The sequence below is a fragment of the Lepus europaeus genome, chromosome 1 (assembly GCF_033115175.1).
Source record: "Lepus europaeus isolate LE1 chromosome 1, mLepTim1.pri, whole genome shotgun sequence".
NCBI classification, from domain to species: Eukaryota; Metazoa; Chordata; class Mammalia; order Lagomorpha; family Leporidae; genus Lepus; species Lepus europaeus.
This window is the reverse complement of record NC_084827.1, coordinates 153,819,391-153,840,913: the sequence shown is the minus strand read 5'-3', so window position 1 is coordinate 153,840,913 and position 21,523 is coordinate 153,819,391. Positions and strand designations below refer to the sequence as shown.

General features: G+C 39.4%; 1 protein-coding gene across 3 annotated transcripts in view; it reads right to left on the bottom strand.

Moving 5' to 3' along the window:
- Positions 1-21,523, bottom strand: part of UNC80 (unc-80 homolog, NALCN channel complex subunit) — a 216,843-nt gene that overhangs the window by 46,790 nt on the left and 148,530 nt on the right. For all 3 annotated transcript variants that reach the window (XM_062201741.1, XM_062201733.1, XM_062201752.1), the window contains 11 exons: positions 16,763-16,906; positions 15,187-15,287; positions 14,194-14,280; positions 13,040-13,223; positions 10,776-10,870; positions 9,316-9,405; positions 7,838-7,939; positions 5,872-6,052; positions 4,064-4,332; positions 1,873-2,007; positions 517-655 (listed from right to left, as the gene is read on the bottom strand). In XM_062201741.1, the coding sequence (XP_062057725.1) occupies positions 517-655; positions 1,873-2,007; positions 4,064-4,332; positions 5,872-6,052; positions 7,838-7,939; positions 9,316-9,405; positions 10,776-10,870; positions 13,040-13,223; positions 14,194-14,280; positions 15,187-15,287; positions 16,763-16,906 (1,527 nt within the window). The remainder of the gene's footprint in view (positions 1-516; positions 656-1,872; positions 2,008-4,063; positions 4,333-5,871; positions 6,053-7,837; positions 7,940-9,315; positions 9,406-10,775; positions 10,871-13,039; positions 13,224-14,193; positions 14,281-15,186; positions 15,288-16,762; positions 16,907-21,523) is intronic.

Sequence of the window (21,523 nt, the reverse complement as noted above, 5' to 3'; positions counted from 1 at the left end):
ACAACAACACTAGCCTCAGATTTTATCTTTAAACTGTGAAAACTATTCCCTTTTTTCATAGAAAGGAAATGAAATTATGTTCCCAATTTTTAAAGTGATAAGATGAAGAAGAAAAGTATTATTATTATTTTTTTTTTGGAGAGAGGGTAGTTTTAGAAGTATTATGTTACAGAGGACACCAAAGGACATTTGTATAAGGCTTTATTTTTGAATTATATCAAGCTCTACACATTTAATGATCATACAACCATTTTGGAGGGTAGTCACTTAAACCAGGATAAACCAACTTTCTGAAAGTTGTAGCACTTCCCTTTAATACAATTCTCATGGCATACAACGCCGCACTCTTTAGGATTGACAAAATAATTTCAGGAAAAAAGGAGATAAAAAAATGTATACATTCAATTGATATCATTGTTCCAGTGTTTTGCTGTTTTTACTTAGTTCAAAATAGATTTTTTAAAACAATTACAATGAGAAAACTAACGTCAGAAAAAATAATTTCATTGCTTTTACCTAATGACTTAAGAGGCTTCTCGGCTTTCACCAGCTCTAAGATGTCAAGTATGTCAGTAGTCTCCCCTTCCAGGGACTGTAGCAAGTCAAACAAGCATTGAGCTGACACTCCTTTGCTGGGCCCATTATTGGCAGCATCCTGTATAAAAAATTGTTTTTTAGTTTATTGATTCCCATCTTAGTACTAATAGAATTTGACCATGAATTCAAATTATTTTATAAACTTTATTATCAACAACAACCACAATGTTGAAACCCAGCCCTTCATCAGTGTCTTTAATGCAAGCACCAGATGCCCAGGCACCAGTCTCCTTGCCTCCTCCCTTAAAGTGTCATTGCCCTGTCTTTTGATAGCACTAAAATTAACTCACTGGATTGAGGGAATGGTGCAGTTGGCCCTACAAGGTTCTAATCACTGGGCTCAGGAGGCCATTTGCTTCTCCAGTAGATGACACTTTGATGGCCACTGTTGTCTTGGCGGGGAGGGGGTCCCATTTAGGAGAATTTCAGAACTGAGCCAGAAAGTAACTACTACCTGAATGGTGCCCCTAGAGTAACTGAAGCCCATCTGGCCATCCTAAAAATTACCTGAAGAGCAAAGCATCACTGACCACTTAAAGGAAGGCTGTGAGCACCGCTGACTAACCAGGAACTTGGACATGTGCTAAAAGTTTACCTCTCAGCTCCATCTTTACTCAATAATAATCATCACCCTTTACCCCTTGGGTTGCCTGGGTATTAACTGGTAGCTGGCCAGCTCCTTTTCCTGCACTTTGCAAATAAATCTCTGCTGTCTTCATTGCCCCTATGCCAGTGACTGGCTTTCTGTGCATCAGGTGAAGGAACCCAGGTTTGCAAGTTTTATAGCAACTCTTCCAGCAGCTTGGGGTATTGTTCTGGAACAGCATCTATCTGATGTTTAGATTACATACTTCTGCATCCAGCAATGCTATTGCATAAGTATGGAGTAGTACACCTGACTCTTACACAGTTGACATAAAATGGTCAAGACCTAATTAATAACTGACAGTTACTAATTTTTTTAACCAGCTTCCAACTTACAATCAACCAGCAAAAGCCAGATGTGCACAATTATCCAGTTACATAGGATGCCCTGCTTCTAGTTAGCTTGCCAACTGCTTTACCAGGCCAGCAGCCTCCAACTGGGGCCTACCTGAAGCTTCCCTGTTTTTCCTCTAGAAGGCTTTCCATCCCCCCACCTGCTTCTACAACTCTGCCAAAAAAGTGATGGCAGCTGACTGCCTTTTGCTCTATATCCACAAAGCAATTCTGAATAAATAACCTTTGCCCCTCTCACTTGATTAGTCTTCATTTACTTCCATAGAGCTTACTCACAGGAAACTCCAGGAGAGGGGCCACACTAGCAAACAGCTGGAGCACAAAGGGCTTCCGGTGTAGAATGTAGAACTGGTGGCAAGCAAATTCGATGGCTTGACGCAACTGGGGATTGCTTTCATAGTCAGAGTATACCTATGGAAAACACCACATATTCAAACATGGTTTAACAATGTATCAAAATCGTATTTGCTTTAAAAATTCATAGCTATGGGAAACATGGAGGGATGTAGTTAACTTCATAAACTGGTAGAGGGGAGAGTAAAATGGAATAGACTTTCCAGAGAGAAATTTTTTAATGTACATATAAATACTAAACATCATTAGGGCTGGCTCTGTGGCATAGCAGGTAAAGCCACCACCTGCAGTGCTGGCATCCCATATGGGCGCCGGTTCGAATCGCAGCTGCTCCACTTCCAATCCAGCTCTCTGGTATGGCCTGGGAAAGCAGTAGAAGATGGCCCAAGTGCTTGGGCCCCTGCACCCACATGGGACACCCAGAAGAAGATGCTGGTTCCTGGCTTTGGCGCGCTCCGGCCATCCAGTGGATGGAAGACTTCTCTCTTTCTACCTCTCCTCCCTCTGTGTAACTCTGACTTTCAAATAAATAAATAAATATTAAAAAAATAAAAATATACTGTTCCCTAGGAAGTTTTTGAATAGGAATTTATCTCAAAGAAAGAATTGGACAAATGTACAAGATGTATGTCCAATAGTTCCTGTTGTAAGTTTGTTTATAATAGTGGAAAACTTGAAACCACTTAAATTATTCATAAATAGTGATTGGTTAAGTGAATTATGCTACATGCAAACAATGGAATACTGTACAATTATATAAAACAATGCTATAGTGCTAAATGGAACTATTTGAAAAATACCTATAATATTCTTCGTATAACATGAAAATCACAGGTTACAAACTTAATATATGGTGTAATCCAACTTTTATTGAAAGAATCACACACACGCACATACACACATGCAGAGAGAGAGAAAACGAGAGAGAAAGAATGTGTGAATGTATGTCAGAGAGAGAGAAAGAGTGAAATAATGTGTGTTAGAGGAAAGGAAGGGAGTGCCAGGATTTTCAAGAAGTAGAAACAATATATTTATTTGGGAGGAAGGAGTACAGGTGATCTTTATTTGCTCTTTAAACTTTTTGGCTTCTGATCTTTACAATGAGCATAACTGCTTCTGGTAATCAATAAATAGTACAGAAAATTTCAACTACTTAAAAATAAGGCAGGTCTTGCAATAGCAGAAGTAAATATCTTGCCTTCATAGGTTGAACAAACTGTACTTTGAACAAGCATTTATTACTTTCATAATATTTATTAAAACTTCCATAAAAACAGAGAACTAGGGTGAGCCCCCAGGCCCTGCCTAAATGTAGTCACATACCCATTAGACATTTCTTTACTTTTTATAACCTTTTAGTGATTACCAAAAAACAGTTATATTCATTATAACGCTCAGAAGACAAAGTTTAAAAAGCAAATAAGATCATCTATAATCCTTCCTCCCAGATAATTATTGTTTATACTTCTTGAAAATTCTGGCATTCCCTCACATATTCTAACAAGTTGGATTATACCATATATTCAAGTTTGTAACATACAATTTTCATGTAATATTAAGAATATTGTAGGCATCTTCCTACCAAATTCACCTCCTCCAACCCTATCAAATCATATGGAGTGGCAATGAAAATCTCTGCTCAGACAGTGGTCAAAGAATCTCTTGGGAGAAACATCAGCGGAACATTGGCCATACATCTGGCTCAACATCAGGGGTTCTTGAATTATTTACAGCATCAGATTCACCTGGAGGTCTTGTTATTAATACAGATCATTGGGTCCTAATTCTGGTTGCTGATTTAGTGGCTTGAAACAGGACCCAAGAATGTGCATTTCTAACCTGCTCCCAGGCAGTGCTGATGCTGCTGGTGTAGAAGCCACACTTTGAGAACCCCTGGCCTGGAAGAAATGGGACAGCCCAGCCACTGTGGGGTATCCCAGGAAAGAAATGAATAATGCAAACTCTTAAAATTTGTACGGCAGATTTAATTAGTGCTTTCTGTTGTCACCAGAAGAGATAACTCTGGTATTAGAGTTTTGGTATTGACCTTGTTGAACTGCTGTTGATGAGTACTAGGGCTAATTTTCTGTGTAGGAGAGGAGATACTGGGTACCTGCAGCATGGTAGGAAGAATCCACTGGTAGCCACTGAGAGAGAAGAGGTGGTTGAAGTGCACCGCGGTGTTGATGACGGTGGCAGCGTACTGCCTGAGCAGTGCACTGTCTTCTGGGTGGAGGATCAGAGCCCCATTAAAAACATTCAGGAACAGCATGATTTCATCTCCCCATGGGAACTCGCTTGGCATGCCCAGGAACATCTCCTCCAGGAGCTGGATCCACAAGCTCTTCTGAAGAGTGTCAAGGCCAAACAATTCCTTCCCAGCTGCAAGAATGTGAAATGGCAGACACAGGATTAGCCCCTGCACCAACCCTGTCAGCGTTAAGAGGGTGATCCAACCTGGGGTGCTGTTGTCTTGCATGTGTTCCAGCTCGGGGGTGCGAAGATCCACTGCTGAAATTCTTTCCAGCACACATTGCTGGCATTGGTCTAACACTTCCTGGATCTCAAAGGATTTTGATAATCATCTTTTATGATCTAACTCTGTGCAAGGCAGGGCAGGCATTTGCAGCATTTTTGCTGCTAAAAAGCTGGGCAAAAAATTGAGAAAAATAAGTTATCCCAGGTAGAAAATGACAGGGTTGGGAACAGTACTTGGTATTCTAATTACTGGTCAGACTAGAGCTCTTTACACTTGCTTTGTAGTTTCTGGACAAAGACACGGAGGCATAGGATGCTAATTTAAATAAATTGTCCCCATTTAATAACGAGTTAAAAGATAAAGGTTCCAAAATGAGTCTCTTTTCATGTCTCCGTCCCTCTCCCCCTTGATCCAGAATCATTTAAAGTGCACTAATCTTAAATGTAAAATTCAGTGAGTTTTTGAAAAAACTATGCTCTCATGTAACCAATTGCCCAATCTTGAGACAATTTACATTACCTCAGAAAGTTTCCTCGAGCCCCTTTTGGGAAATTCATTCACATTCCCACTTCAGAGGAAACTGTTCTGATTTCTGTTGCCCTAGATTGGTTTTGTCTTAGAGAAGCTCAAAGCTTCTTATAAATGCATGTTCTTCACTTAGTTGTTCACTCTGTCCCATACCAACACCACCCCCACTTCCTTCAGGTGCTGATGCTTAGCCTACAGCAGTGGTCTTGGCATTTGGAGCTTGGTGAGCAGCATTAGCATCACCTGGGGATTCATTCAAGACACAAGCTCTTGGGCCCTGTCTTGAAACTCAGAGGGGCCGGTGGGACCCAGCAAGCTGTATTTTAAGAAGTCCTCCGGACTCCCATCCAAGTACTAACCAGGCCCGACCCTGCTTAGCTTCCGAGATCAGACGAGATCGGGCGCGTTCAGGGTGGTATGGCCGTAGACAACAGGAGCCACTGTGCACTTGCTCCTCATGTGGGATCTCTGTCCTTAATGTGCTGTACATTTTGATTTGATGCTATAACTAGTACTCAAACAGTATGTTTCACTTTGTGTGTCTATGTGGGTGCAAACTGTTGAAACCTTTATACTAAATTGATCTTCTGTATATAAAGAGAATTGAAAATGAATCTTGATGCAAATAGAAGGGGAGAGGGAGCGGGAGAGGGGAGGGTTGCGGGTGGGAGGGAAGTTATGGGAGGGGAAAGCCACTGTAATCCATAAGCTGTACACTGGAAATTTATATTCATTAAATAAAAGTTAAAAAAAAAAAAAAAAAAAGTCCTCCGGAGGGATTCCAAATGCACACGTGAGTGGGGTGGGAACCACGGGCTTACAGATTGTCTGCTGATGACAGTGCTTGCTAGTTGAGAGCAAACCTAGGACTGGAGCACAGCCCAGGATTGGAAATGCAAATGTTTGCTTGATACCTTGAGGGTCACTGAAGAGAGAAAACTCGGCGTCGATAGCACTTCGCGGGAACGAGGGCAGCCGGAGGAGGTCTTCCTGGAGCATGGATACGTGGGACTGTTTGTGGGCCGTGGGGATCTTCTGGGTCAAGGAGATGAGAAACAACACTCGCCCTACTTCCTCCAGCTTCCGCGTGAATACCTAGTGGACAACAAAAAGCAGGATTGGGAACTCTGAAAGTATGGAGTGAAGATATCAAAATAATTCCTTGAATGGCCAAACAGACTGATAAAAGGAAGAGTGGGGGAGGGAAGGCAGGGGAGTGGAAGGAAGGAGAAACGCCTTCCTTCTTTAACACACAGAAAAAAGCAAACAATGGTTAAGTCACTCTCACTTCCTGCATCTGCTTGCTCTATGAAACGAAGCATTTTTTTGCAGAGTTTGTAGGCTGGAGGAGTACAAGGCAAGCATTGTTAAGAACAGCAAAATGTTCCAGGGAGCCTATTTGTTGGATGTCATAATAGGAAAGACTTTCTCTAACAGGGAGCCAAGCAGGAAGTTCTAATTGCTGCTATCATTTCCACAGACACCTTAAGCTCTTTCCTGAAAGTTCTAGATCTCCCTCCTCCGCCCCTCTCTCTAACATAGAAATGGGATCTTCCCTTAATCCATGTTGGCACAAGAGTGGAGGGGCCCTAGATTTGTGTCCCCCTTGAGTTCTGGGCTTGGATGAACTCACGTGGGGCTCCCAGCCCCTCTCTCAGTCCTTTATCTCTTGATGGTCAGTGGGCAGGGGTTGTGATTAGTGCTCATAAACAGGGAGCTGTGTTGAGGAAGCTGCTGAAGCAGACCTCAGGCCTCCTTGGGGGACTTAGAAGCTTGGGACGGTGACCTGGGGTGTTCCAAGAGCAAGAGTCCCATTTTATGGGATTCTTTTGAAACGTGTTCTGAAGCATGATTATCACACTCATACATGCACGCTCCCCTCTCCCCCCGCAGAGTGCTCTTATAGACTATGGTTTTAATTACCTTGCTGTTAAAGTCAGAAGCTGGAATCCTTTTGGTAGAATCATTTTAGTTTTTTTTTATATTTAAGATCTTACATTTTTGTCCATTTCCTCACACCTTGCAACATATTGAGTGATTTCTTCAAGTATAATTTGCTAGTTAATGATAGCTATAGTTTTAATTGCTCAAATAGTAATTTCATGCCATTTTTAGTCACCTCATAAAGAGATTTTTAGATAGTTTGATGCCAAATTAGCATTCTTGTCATGTACGGGAAAAGATCAAGTGTCCTGAGATTCATGTATGAGACTTTATTAAAAAGTAAATGTAATCATAGACAATATTAATATTGCATTATGTTTAGAATTGCATCTTAAACCTGTATGTTGCATGCAGAATAGTGAATTTCTTTAAGCTTAATGTCTGCTTTGAGACCGCTTGATTATATCACCTTATATTTTAACAGAAGTGCATAACATAAGATCTGTGGTCAGTGACAGACTAGGACAGAATACAAATCTCTGGACTTGAGTTCAATGCTTTTGTCAGACATACTACACCGACCCTTTTACTTTTTTCCTCAGCTAGTGAAGACTTCAGGGACAACCTTCTTATCACTACACTATGTGCTCTACATTATGTACTCCAATAGTGTGCAAATGCTTACTTCCCCAATTACCAAAATGTGAAACAAGAAGCATACTTACAAACTAATAGGCATAAATGGTAAGATTTCTTTGATTTATACCCAAAATTTATCATAGCATCATTCCAAGGATGTGTTTCTTAATACTTGTACATTATGGCATCATTTAAGTAAAAACACACTATTTGGGGGGATACTCAATTGAACAATTCTATCTGTACACTTTCTCCAGACAAAATCATAGAAACACAGAATCTCAGGTTTGGCAACACATTACTAATTTTCACGGAACCATAACCAAACCATAGAATAAAATCAAAGTGGTCAGACACCTGTTTCTGAATGAGTTCCTGTCCCTTCTCCGGGTGCATATGCACAAGGTTCAGCTGTGGAGACACCGACCTCCGGAAAGGATAAATGTCTCGAACATAGGTCTGTGATGTATTGCACAAAGAGAAATAAAAGTTTCAAATGGTTAAATTTTTTTGGTTTAGATTTTTTAAAACTTTTATTTATACTTTCAAAATTCATAGTGGTTTTCACCCCCATAACCACCCTCCCACCCGCAAATCATTCCATCTCCTACTACCTCTCCCATCCCATTCTTCATTAAGATTCATATTTAATTATCTTTATATACAGAAGATCAATTTAGTTTATACTAAGTAAAGATTTCAATAGTTTGCACCCACACAGACACCCGAAGTATAAAGTATTGTTTGAAGACTAGTTTTACTGTTAACTCACATAGTACAACACATTAAGGACAGAGATCCTACATGGGGAGTAAGTGCACAGTGACTCCTGTTGTTGATTTAACAGCTGACACTCTAATTCATGACGTCAGTAACAAATGATTAAATTATATCTAATTTGCTCTTTACCCAAATATCAGAAAAATTTAAAAATTCCTTTAATCTTTAATGTTTTTTATTCAAAAAACCTCCTTCTCAGGAAAGTCTTATATAACCCAGGCTGGGTACCTTTTCCAAGATATAGAGCGAAGGAGCCAAGGACATCTCCTATGACTCTAGAAATGTCACTGTAAAGTGATGATCATGGCTGTCCTGAGGTGCTCTTTTGCTCATTAGATCAGGCCATTATGTTCATATTTGGCATAACAGAAAAGGGAACCAAAACAGCATTAAAATTCTACATAGACACACACATTATATGGGCAGCTTAATTTTTCACTTAGATATAGTAATGATGAATAACTTGGTGCCGTATCTCCTTTTATGATTATATTTCCCAAGTATAGATACTCTTATCATTCCCTTCATTGTACAAAGGAGACTGAACGGTGGAAAGGCAAAGGAAGTAGGCCAAAGTGACATAGACAGCAGGGTGATGTGACCCAAGTAACCATTTTTTTTTAAAGATTTATTTATTTATTTGAAAGGCAGAGTTACAGAGAGACAGGTAGAGACAGAAACAGAGATATTTCATCTGCTGTTTCATTCCCCAAATGGCCACAACAGCCAGGGCTAGGCCAGGCCAAAGTCAGGAGCCAGGAGCTTCTTCAGGTCTCCCACATGGGTGAAGGGGCCCAAGCACTTGGGCCATGCTCTGCTGCTTTTCCAGGCACATTTGCAGGGATCTGGATTGGAAGTGGAAAAGCTGGGACTTGAACCAGGGCCCATATGGAATGTCAATGTTGCAGACTGGCTTAACCCACTGTGCCATGATGCCAGCCCCCAAGTGACCATTCTTTTAACCTGTAAACAACAATGTCTCCCCAAGCTCTCCTTAGGAAAGGCATGGCAAGGCTTGACACAATTCAACATGGTCTTTCTGCTGCAAGTCTCACCTTATTGTAGTGGATAAGGTTCCATCGTTTATCCATGAGAAAATAATGTGTTGACTGGGACTCTGGGATATTAAAAAACTCCAGACACTCCTAGAATAATAAATTTTAACAAATGCTTATCAAGAATATAGTATGTGTTATGTAGTAAGCTGAAAAGTACTAGAATCAAAAAGCAAGGTAACTTCTTAGGATTTTATATGTGTTTATATCATATGTATATTTTTGCATATTACATGTATCTATATGTACATATGAATATGCACACATAATTATCCAAAGCATTATATCAAAAGAACTGTTAATGTAATATTTTCAGTCTGCTCTCACAGTGCCCAAAGAGGTATAGTTAAAATTCAGACTGAGTGATGGACTGGGGAGGTACAGTGCACCTACTGGTCTCAATATCGGGAAGAAACCATGTTTAGCAACAACATTAAGAACAACACAAATTATAATGTAAGCAGCACTTATGATGTCTTGTATATGAGATTCAGTGCTTTCCATGTAGCTAATGTCTATAACCCACTGTAGTATCCCAGCGATATTGAAAAAAGCACTGACACTAGAATGGTCCTATTGTGAATTTTGGTCTCATTGGTAATGATGAAGCCGGGGTTTGGTCCCTTCATTTTCTGCCACGCTTTTCTATCCAATCTGAGTTTACAAATGGAGTGGCTGCTGAAGCTGGCTTTACTAGACCTTAGGAATTCTCTGGAGATATCTGGGTAAAGCCCAAGGGATGAATAAAATCCCCCTCTACTAAAATAAAATACAAGAGTTACAAAACCGATTTTTTTAGGAAGTCTTTTAACTTAAATCTGAGCCCAGAGCTAGCTGTGTTCCAGAAAACACAGGATTACTGAAAGTTTGGATTTCCAAGAAATGAGCAGTCACCGCACTTACAGCCACATTTGCTATAGATTACATTTTTTGGGTGATGATTTCCATAACTATTAGAAAATACTTCTTTGACTCATATGATGCATTCCAAGGCATATATGAGTATTATCTGATTCTCTAATAATTTAGTAGCAAGTCAAGACTGTATATTGTTTAACTAGATCCTACAAAAGGGGTTTCTGACATGAAGCATCACCTGATGCTGAGAGTTTCTATGTGCTATCAGTGGAAGAACCAGGGCAACTACAGAAGGACCACAAGTGATGCCAAGAAACTCCTATGCGGGAATGCACAGCATCACAGGAGGAGTTAGGAACAGCACCTGAGCACTGCACTGCTGTGTAGCCAAGACAGAACCTGCCTGATTTTGCCTACTTCAGTGTACAATGCCAGGAAAAGTGGAGGAAACCATTTAAGTACAAAACAGTGGAGTAGGTTCTCCAAGAAATGCACACATTCATTTGAAGATAGAAAATTACCACTTAATTGTAAGATGGATGTTTAGTGAAGTGGCCATAGGCATTTTGCACAGAAGATCATTTGTCAAAAGTCATTCCTACCTTCAACAGGGCTTCAAACTGAGTATCTTCGTGGACTGGTAACTGGGTTGGGATATCACACTCATTCTGTCCATGAACTACCAGGGTTTTGGTACCTGCAGAAAGTAAAATAAATATACTGAGTAATAATAAACTGAGTCTGGCTCCATGGCATAGCAGCTAAAGCTGCTGCCTGCTATACTGGCATCCCATACAGGTGCCGGTTCAATTCCCAGCTGCTCTATTTCTGATCCAACTCTCTGCTGTGACCTGGGAAAGCAGTACAAGATGGTGCACGTCAGAGACTCGGAGGAAGCTCCTGGCTTTGTGCCCAGCTACAGCCATTGCAGCCATTTGGGGAATGAACCTGCAGATGGAAGACCTCTCTCTCTGCCTCTGCCTCTACCTCTCAGTAACTCTGCCTTTCAAATAAACAAATAAATCTTAAAAAAAGTAATAATAAACTGATTTCCACTACAAGAAAGTTTGTGTGTAAAGCATAAAATATTAAAATGTTCTCAGTAAGTTGACATTTTTACTACTCTTGTTACTAAGTATTTAAGGTAAGGTGTGTATTTTATTAATTTTATTTATTCATAAATGTGTAATTAAAAATTTAAATATATTAGTTTAACAAATAATAATAGCTACTATTTATGGAGTTGCCAATATTTTTATCTTTTTATGTATATTGTATTCAAATCTCACAGCAAACCATGATATGGATATCTATTTTTTCTTCCAAATGAGGAAACAGAAAGAAACTGAACAACTTATTCAAAGGCATGCATTTATGTAGTAGAGGAGTCAGAATCAAGTATTGCAACAAGTAACATAACCCTGTATTTTAAATTAGATAGCCAGGACATAAGAATTGAGAAAATATAAGCAGAGATACTAGTAAAAACAGAAACATGTATCTGAAATGTATTTAAAATTTACATTTTTTGTATTTTACTCAGCTGATCGACAGCAACTATTCTAATTCATTCATTAATTATAAATCTTTATGAATACTATAATACACTGATTTTTAGCACATTGTTTTTAAGTGTGTAAGTGATATCTCATATAAGTTCCTTTGCTATGATAAAAAAGATCACATTTTTGGATATTCTTCTGAACATATAAATAAATTGGCATTTATGAATCTGGATATGGCAGCAAGTATTTTATATCTCTACCATTTATTCCCCACAATTATGAAAATCGTACTCCTGTTTTACACATAAAGATAGAAAACTTAGGACAATATTCTTTTTCACAGACAATACTAGTTATATAACTAATAAACGGCAGTGCTGAATTTATCACAGGCATCTTTGCTGCCAGAGCCTATGTTCTTATCTATTCATAATTTCTTCTTTCTCTTTGTTTCAGAACTTCTGTCATCTCATATTTTCTTAGTCATTTGACAAGAACAAAGGCTTGGAAAAATCTTCGTCTTGAGGAGAAGCAAGTCCTTCACAGTGAGAAGGAACTGTATCTAGAGTTTACATCACACTTTGTATTCTGTAACTCCCCTTCTTCCTGCTCCCCCTTTTCCAGTGTTTCATAAAACCATCTCTCATTGAGCTCACAAAGGACTGGGGCCTGTGCCATGCAAACAATATTATTCTCTCCTTGCAGTGCCAAGATTTACTCAAAAGGCTTTCAGTTAAGCTGGCCGTCTGCGATAGACTTAAGTACATCTTCCACCTTGGCAGCCCTTCAAGGCCTTATTCATGCGGATCCTGGTTCTGATGTTGCCCTTTTCATCCGGCAACTGCCAACTTTTTTTAAAGGGCCCATTGTATTTCTTCTGACTGTATTAAACAAAAATTCTTTGAAGCACTCACTACTAGGGGTTAGAACTCTGCACATTTTCTGTGAATAAAAAAGCTTACTGGTTTTTCAAAGATTATCTATCTATCACCTATCTATAATCTATCTATCTATCTATCATCTATCTATCAATCAATCATCTATCATCTATCCATCACCTATCTATCTATTATCTATCATCTACCTATTATCTATCTATCTATCTATCTATCATCTATCATCTATCTATCACCTAGCTATCACCTATCTATCTATCTATCAATCTATCATCTACTATCTATCTATCAATCATCTATCTATCTATCTATCTATCACCTTCTATCATCTACTATCTATCTATTATCTATCAATCATCTATCTATCTATCTATCACCTATCTATCTATCTATCTATCTATCTATCTATCTATCTATTTACCTATCTGTTTTCATTTGTGTCAGCCCAAAGCGGTAGTGGATTACCTGGCATCGAAGCGGTCACCAGTAGCTTTACTTCACACTGTTCCTTCTTCATCGTCTGCTTGAGATCCTTGAAGAACAGGCCCTCCACGTAACCTACCACCTCCCACAGGAAAGTCAGAGTGGCTGAGATGGCGTCCATTCCCCATTCACAGGGGGTGCGCACAAAGTACATGATTAATCCCACCTAGGAGCCAGAACAGGAGTAGTTCACAGAGCTATAATAATCCTGAAATCACATTCTCATCACCCTGCTTTTTTCTATTTTTTTTAATTCAATATTCTCCTATGTCTTCACACCCTCTGTCAAAATGCTTGTCCAGCACTTTTCGTCACAGTAACCAGGACAGACTATAACCTGAAAACGATGAAATGGGCTCCCCTATATTTTTATGTATCACTAAAATGGATCCACTAAGCAGGCACCCAGGAGGAAGACCAAATCTGTCACAGACAAGGGGGAAGAATGAATGAATTCTCTTAGTACATTGGAGTTACAGTATGAGTTAAATTTATCATCCTAGTACAGATGCAGGTGTATGTGGATAAAGATTTCCCTGATGATATGGAAGGGAGAAAGAACGAGTTCTCCCTGTCTTCCTTTATTAGGGTGCAACTTCAAGGAATGGTCATGGTGCGTATTCATTTAGGGTATAAGGGAAAGAATAAAAAGAAGGTTCAGAAAGGAGTTGTCAGGACATTTTGAAGCATAGATAGGTGTCTTGGAAAAAATACACCCACAAATGCTTATCTAGGGCAACACTTCTCTAGGCCTTTCTCCCTCTCTCTCTCCCCCTCCTCTCTCTTTTTCTCTGTATGTGTGTGTGTTTATACAGAGAAATAAGAGAAAAAAGGAAAAAATGACATATAAGTTTTCTCAACAGAAAACCAAAATTAAGAACCAACAGAAGGAAGTTACATAACACTAAAAGAAGACAGAGGAAGTTGGCATTTGTTGAACACCCACCATATGCCAAGTCTCTGCCAGGCAGGGGCTTCCCACACCAAAAGTGGTGAATTTAGCTGACCATGATTCACCTTCAGTAACATAATTAATGGAAATCTATTGAAAACAATCTCCTAAGACCTTTTTAAATCATTTTGCTGTTTCTTACATGGAAATGAAAATTTATAAGCTACTGGCTGCTGGGACTTACCAAATAGTTGAATAGGATGTGAGATGTCTGGGCAGGAAAGTCTCCAATGTTCAAGAGAAGTTTGCGCAGCATGTACATCAACTCATCCTGAAAGAGTAGCAGAATTTTTAATGCTTTAATTTTCATTCAGCTGCCATGCTTAAGGAAGTAAAACAAACTTATTAACAAGCAAGAGGAGGGGAGGTATTTGTCTTACTTTTGCCCACATGCTAATTTTAATCATATTCAACATTTTCATATAATAGATGTTATAGTTACACAAATATACAGACAAATCAAAGCTGAGCTGTATATTTAGTCAGCTCTACTTCCTATGGCTGCCAGGAGAGATGGAAATATGAAGAGAACCTGCTGGGATACATTAAGTACACTAGGCTTATTGAACATAATTCTGTTTCCCAGTTTTTGTGTGACACAGATCAAGTAAGGCCTGGAGAGAATACACTGAATGTCTGCAATTGGCCTTAGCTTTCAGAAACTAAACCTTCCAGTGAATATGACCACAATAAAGAAATGATTTTTAATAATCTGTGCATTTGCCATTGCTCAGAAAGTTACTTTTATTTGGTATAATTTTCTTATGGGGTGGTCTGGAAATTAGAGTTTTTGATTAATAGAGAGTTGTAGCATATTATATTAGTGCTACCTGCATCAGAGACTGACAATTAATCAGAATCCAATAAGTATATGTAATAGGAAAAACATTATACAGAATCCAATCTTTTAAAATTTGAAAATCTTGTAGTATCTTATCGCTAATCACTGGTTTTTAAAAAATACCACTAGCAATGTGCATATGGAGATACCAATTAATGGAGAAATTTAAAGAAATCAATACAATGTAATATTGTTCATCATTATCATTACGTAAAAAGTATGCATTAGCTAAGTATCAGAAGACATTAATGTTGCATGCATGCCACTATAAAATTTGTGGCTTGTTTTTCACAATGTACACACTCACAGCTACACTCTAGAGGAAGAAGAATTTACTTGTCTATTGCTGATGGTCAGTTTTTCCAGAAAATGTCGAAGAACTGTTGATGGATCTTCAATTAGACAATTCCACAAGACTTGCTGGGCCACAGCACTCACTTTGGAAGATAAAGGAAATTGAATAATTGTCTTAAATGGAGATAAGTCTATCAGATACAGCATCTAACAATTTACTAAGCTTTACTATCTCCCTTTGCCTGAAGAAGGTTCTGTGAACCCTCTTCCATTGAAAGCTGAATATCTGTTCTCTTCTTGTCTCTGAATATTTTCACATGCAAAGAAAAAGTAACAAAAATGTTGGATGGTCTTTAGGTATCAGTATTGCTTTTGTAAAGAATACCTTTGTGAATATATGCAGTTGTCTTTGTTGTGAAAATCACACTAATACTAGCAGTGATATTTACTAGAGTCATACGTCATTGCTTATTGTATCGAGAAATTCCTAAAGTAATTATATGGTTTTTGAAAATATGTTTTGGATAGCATGCAAATAAATTAGAGATGATCTTTTAGTGCCTACATGAATGCTTTAAACAGTATCTTCCTCAGCAAGATAAAGCAAATGAGCCAGTAATAATTAGGCTTCTATTCCTAATGAGGTAATCATATGGATAAATAACTATTTTTTTAAAAGATTTATTCATTTACTTGAAAGTTACACACACACACATACATACTCTCTGAGGGGGGAGGAGAGAGAGAGAGAGAGAGAGAGAGAGAGAGAGAGAGAGGTCTTCCATCTGCTGGTTCACTCCCCAAATGGCCACAATGGCCAGAGCTGCGCTGATCTGAAGCCAGGAACCAGGAGCTTCCTCTGGGTCTCCCACGTGGGTGCAGGGGCCCAAGGACTTGAGCCATCCTCCACTGCTAGAGCTGGATTGGAAGAGGAGCAGCTGGGACTAGAACCGGAGCCCACATGGGATGCTGGCATTTCAGGCCAGGGCGTTAACCCACTGCGCCACAGCGCCGGCCCCTAAATAACTAATCTTATGGATGGGTAAGGTGGATAGGCTTGGCCTATTTGCAGCCATCTGGGGAGTACATCAGTGGATAGAAGATCTCTGTCTCTCTTTCTTGCTCTCTGTAACTCATACTTTCAAATAAATAAATCTTTAAAAAAACCATTAAGAATATTAACCTATTATCTGCCACAAATGTAACTCACTTTTAAAGCCAGTTTGTCATTTCATTTTTCAATTATTCTCTTAAGTGGTACCTCTGTAAAGGTAATCAATTTGGAAAGATGGCTTTAGTGATGTCAAGGGAACATCAAAGATTTCTAAGGTGATCAAAGTCACTGTTTTATTTCCATACGACCAACTAAGTGTTGTTCTGTTCTCTGGTCATAAAGAATGTTCCTGGGTTCAACTGTTTGTTTTAATTGGAATTTCTTGGTCATAAAAGTAGTAAGAAAAGCAGAAGCAAAAAGTGATGATGTTAGAATGGCATGCTACAAGTTTAGCTGTGCATAGAACCACTCCACATGTAGTCAGTAGATAATCTATTCAAGAGCACCCTATTGTCTTTTCTCAAATGAACAGCTTAAGAATGTTCAAGCTGGTCAAGGATGTACCTGCTACTCCATCTTCCCGCACCTCACCATCTTCCATTAGATGAACAATAGGAAGTACTGCTGCACAGATGCACGCTGGGAACACAGCTTGTGGGGGCTGAGGCACATGGTGGTTTGGTGTGTGTTCTGTGGTGTGTTCTTCATCTGAAGAAGGAAGCAAAATCATGGTGCTTTTCTCAGTAACATAATTCTAATACAAAACATTTCTTAGTTCAAGACTTAACCTATTTTATAGTATAAAAAAAGATGAGGCTATACAGAGTGTCTTGTCATGTTAAAAAAGATGGCAAAACCAAACTCCCAAATACTATCATTATTATTTTGTAGAGAAAGATAAACACAGACATTTGGGGGAAGGTGGATCTGCTAACAATATTAAATCAGAGAATATAAATTCTAAGATGCAACTGGTTGTGTGCATGTGAGCATGGAAGAGAGGAAAGCACTAATATGGGATAAGAAAACAAACATCAGGATAGGAATGCAGCAGCCACTCATATTTATGTTCTCATCTTCACTTATACATTTTTTTAAAGATTTATTTTTATTTATTTGCAATACAGAGTTACAGAGAGAGGTAGAGACAGAGAGTGAGGTCTTCCATCCGCTGGTTCACTCCCCAGATGGCTGTAACCGCCGATTCGAAGCCAGGCGCCAGGAGCTTCCTCCGGGTCTCCCATGTGGGTGGGTGCAGGGGCCCAAGGACTTGGGCCATCTTCCACCACTTTCCTAGGCCACAGCCGAGAGCTGGATTGGAAGTAGAGCAGCCGGGACTAGAACTGGTGCCCATATGGGATGTCAGCGCTTCAGGCCAGGGCTTTAACCTGCTGCGCCACAGCACCGGTCCCATCACTTATAGAATTAACAACACATTCTTAGTTCATATGATTTGATGAGGCAAAGAAGGAAAGGCTTTAGATTTAATAGAGAAGGAAGATAGGAAAGGCATTTCTCAGCTTATCAATATAAAATGTCATTTTTCCAAAGCACTAAAGTACTGTTGGCTATTTGATATTTTAGAAGTCCTATGAATAAATGCATCATAAAATATTTGCTCAGTGGTTCTCCTTCATGGTTTCACACTATATGCATATGAATGTCTTTTGCATATACATATTATCACATATATATTATAAATACATACAAGGTTACTTCAGAAAAGTGTAGAAAGTAGAATTAAAATATAAGTTTATTCTGGTGCAAAGCATTTGAAATCCATGCCTTGCTTTAAAAAGTTCATTGAAAATGAATATTATTTAAAAACTATGCATGGACTTCAAAATATTTTGCAGCTAAATAAACTTATCTTTTAATTATTATTTCCAAGAACTTTTTAAAGTAGCCACATATGAAATGGGGGAAGCACTTCTGGAACGATGGAATAAAGATCCCTGAAATCTGTTGCTCCATTCAAGTAGCAAGAACACTGGCAAATATAGTCAAAATAAACTTTTTCAGACTTTTGAAATTAACCAAAAGTTTGGCACAATTTGAGGAGTATTTTTTAAAAAGAGGTAGAGGGTCAGGATTTTGGCCCGGTGGTTAATTCTCTTTTTGGAGTACCCACATCCCATGATGTGCCTGGCTTGAGACCTGGCTCCTTCACTTCTGATCTAGCTTCCCGGTAATGCACATCCTGAGAGGCAGTACATGATGGCTAAAGCATGTGGGCTCCTGACACCGACATGGGAGACCTGAATGGCGGTCTCAGCTCCCGGCTTCATCCTGGTCCCACTCTGGCTATTGCTGGCATCTGTAGAGTGAGCTGATAAATGGAAGATCTCTCTTTGTCTCTCTGTCCTTCAAATAAAATTTTAAAAGTGAATAAAAAATACTAAAAAGGAGGAATCTTGATAAGCTCAGTAACTTTCCAATGTTTTGTCTTACCCTATTCACCTTTGCCTCTCCCTAGCTCTCAGGAAGCCTTGAAAATTAACAGCCCTAGACCCACGATAGCAGTGAAAACCTGTGGTCTTGCTGTCCCTGGATAAGTTTGGCACTCTCTAAAGTCCCCATCGCTAAGGATTTGTCACTGGGATCTTTATTTCACTTGACTCAAAGCTTACATAGTGCAAGCAGTTACATGCCCAGGAAATTTGCCCAAAAAATCAGCAACAAAAGTTTGACATTGTAGTTACCTGAGGTGCTTGTATTAGTTGGGGCAAGCAAAAGGCTGATAAAATTATTTTAAAAGAAAATTCTTAGGAATGAGATTTCTACGGGGGACTTGTAAATCCGCAACATACTATGGTACTTCAACAAATTCATGAAAAATAGTCTATTTTGATTCTAAAAAAATTGAAATTCATGCTTATGAAGACTTTTATTTTTAAGATTTATTTGAAAGGCTGAGTTAGAGAGAGAGAGAGACAGATCTTTCATCTGCTGGTTCACTCCCCAGATGGCCGCAAAGGCCAGGGTTCGGCCAAGCTGAAACCAGGAGCCAGGAACTTTATGCAAATCTCCCACGTGGGATGCAGGGGCCCAAGTACTTTGGCCATCTTCTGCTGCTTTTCCCGGGCCGGGAAGCTGGATAGGAAGTGGAGCAGTGGGGACATGAACCAGCACCCAGATGGAATGCCAGCATCATAGGTAGTGGCTTAACATGCTAAACCACAACACTGGCCCCCATGACGACTCTTTAAAAAGTTTATGAAAATGCATATTAAGAGAAAACTATACATGGATATTAAAATTTTTTTTAACTTTTATTTAATGAATATAAATTTCCAGTATACAGCTTATGGATTACAATGGCTTCCCCTTCCCATAATTTCCCTCCCACCCGCAACCCTCCCCTCCCCCGCTCCCTCTCCCCTTCCACTCACATCAAGATTCATCTTCAATTCTATTCATATACAGAAGATCAATTTAGTATAAATACTTCAACAGTTTGCACCCACATAGAAACACAAAGCGAAACATACTGTTTGAGTACTAGTCACAGCACTGAATCAAAATGTACAGTACATTAAGGACAGAGATCCCACATCAGGAGCAAGCGCACAGTGGCTCCTGTTGTTGACCCAACAAATTGACACTCTAGTTTATGGCGCCAGTAACCACCCTAGGCTGTCGTCATGAGTTGCCAAGGCTATGGAAGCCTTCCAAGTTCCCCGACTCTGATCATATTTAGACAAGGTCATAAAAGACAGAGTGAGGATAGTAACCAATGATCCTAAGAGTGGCCTTAACCAGGTCTGAACAATTATACAGCATTAAGTGGGGAAGAGGACCATCAGTACACACAGGTTGGGAGTAGAGCCATTGGTGGTAGAGTAGAGGTTATGATTACAAAGGAATGAGGCCCAAGTGGACTAGACAGGGTCTAGAACAAAGGACAGAGTCATTATTAGAGGAGCTAAGAAAGGTGCTGTCTAAGCTACAAGTAATTTTACTGATTGAGAGGCAAATAGAACCTGATAGAAGGGGCTTGATAATAATCTGTTGGGCTTTAGGCCTTGTAAGTGAAGAGGCCCAGACCTATCTATCTCTTCACATGGGGTATATCCTAAGGGAGGTGTGAACCTCCTAGGGGAAGGCACTCTGTTGACTTTCATTACTTGGCTGGGCTGGGAGGAGAGCTGGCCAGGTAAAGGCAGGGGGCATCTCTAACAAGAAATTTACAGTTCTGCCTGCAATGTTGCTGACCCTACTTGGCTGTCCCCTCTACTGCAGTGGTCACTTTGGAAGTTGGGCTGAGTGAAGGGCTTTTCAGCTTGGAGCCAATGAGATCTGTGGCTCTGACCTGGGCATCCTTCGACTCCAGGGCAGGTCCATTTCCAGTGATCCAACTCTTGGCAGAGCTGCCAGGGCTCTTCACAAGCTGACTTCTGCTGAAGCCCAGGCTTACCACATTGAAAGCCACTGCAGTGGACTGGCCTGTTGGGTCTCCTTGAGGGCAGATCACTGTACAGATCAGCCATTAATAGGCCTGCCACCCATTGCTTCTGATGCCGAGCTTTCTTTTCCTCCTGGTTTGTGTTAAAGCAGACCAGAGGATGCAAGTCAAGGGAGTGCCCGTGTCCCATCTCTAATCTTTGGTGGCCTGAACTACAAGTCTATAGTCACAGGCATGTTCTGTAGTAGTTTTTCTAAGGTAGACAATGCCCATGAGGATAATTATATTCTCACTTTAAAACTTTCTTTCCCTTTGGTCTGAAAGGGAGGTTTTTTTTTTTTTTTACTTACTGTATACTTCGCTGATGGCGATGTGAATCTAGCTATGAGATTATTAGTTAAGTTCTTATTTTGGCTATGCTATTACAGAAAAATGTTAGCCATCTCTTATAAGGTCTAAAGATTAAATTGTGCATCCTACAGATTCCTTCATAATAGAATTAGTTCCCTACCTTGAAGAGAATAGAGAAGTGAAAGAACAAGTTGGGCTTAGAATAGAGAAATGAGGGAGCAAGTCCTAGATCACTTGCTGACGATAGCAATATTACATGAATACTTAGCAAACCGTTTCAACCCTTAGATAAGAACTTAATAAAACATTTACTGGAAGGTCCAATGCCTTCTATAAATTTTAAGAATCATGTATTTGAAAACACGTCTTAAATATCTAACATGGTGTAGTTTGTTTAATCAGTAAACTTAAGCACAACCATATAAAATGTTTTTAGTTTCTTTCTACCAACAAGTTTAAAACATATGATACACAGATTCAGGTCATACAAATTAAAATGTATCTTTGATTGATTTTAGCAGCTTAAATTTATGGACAATCTTATCTAAAAGCCATTTAAAATAAAACTC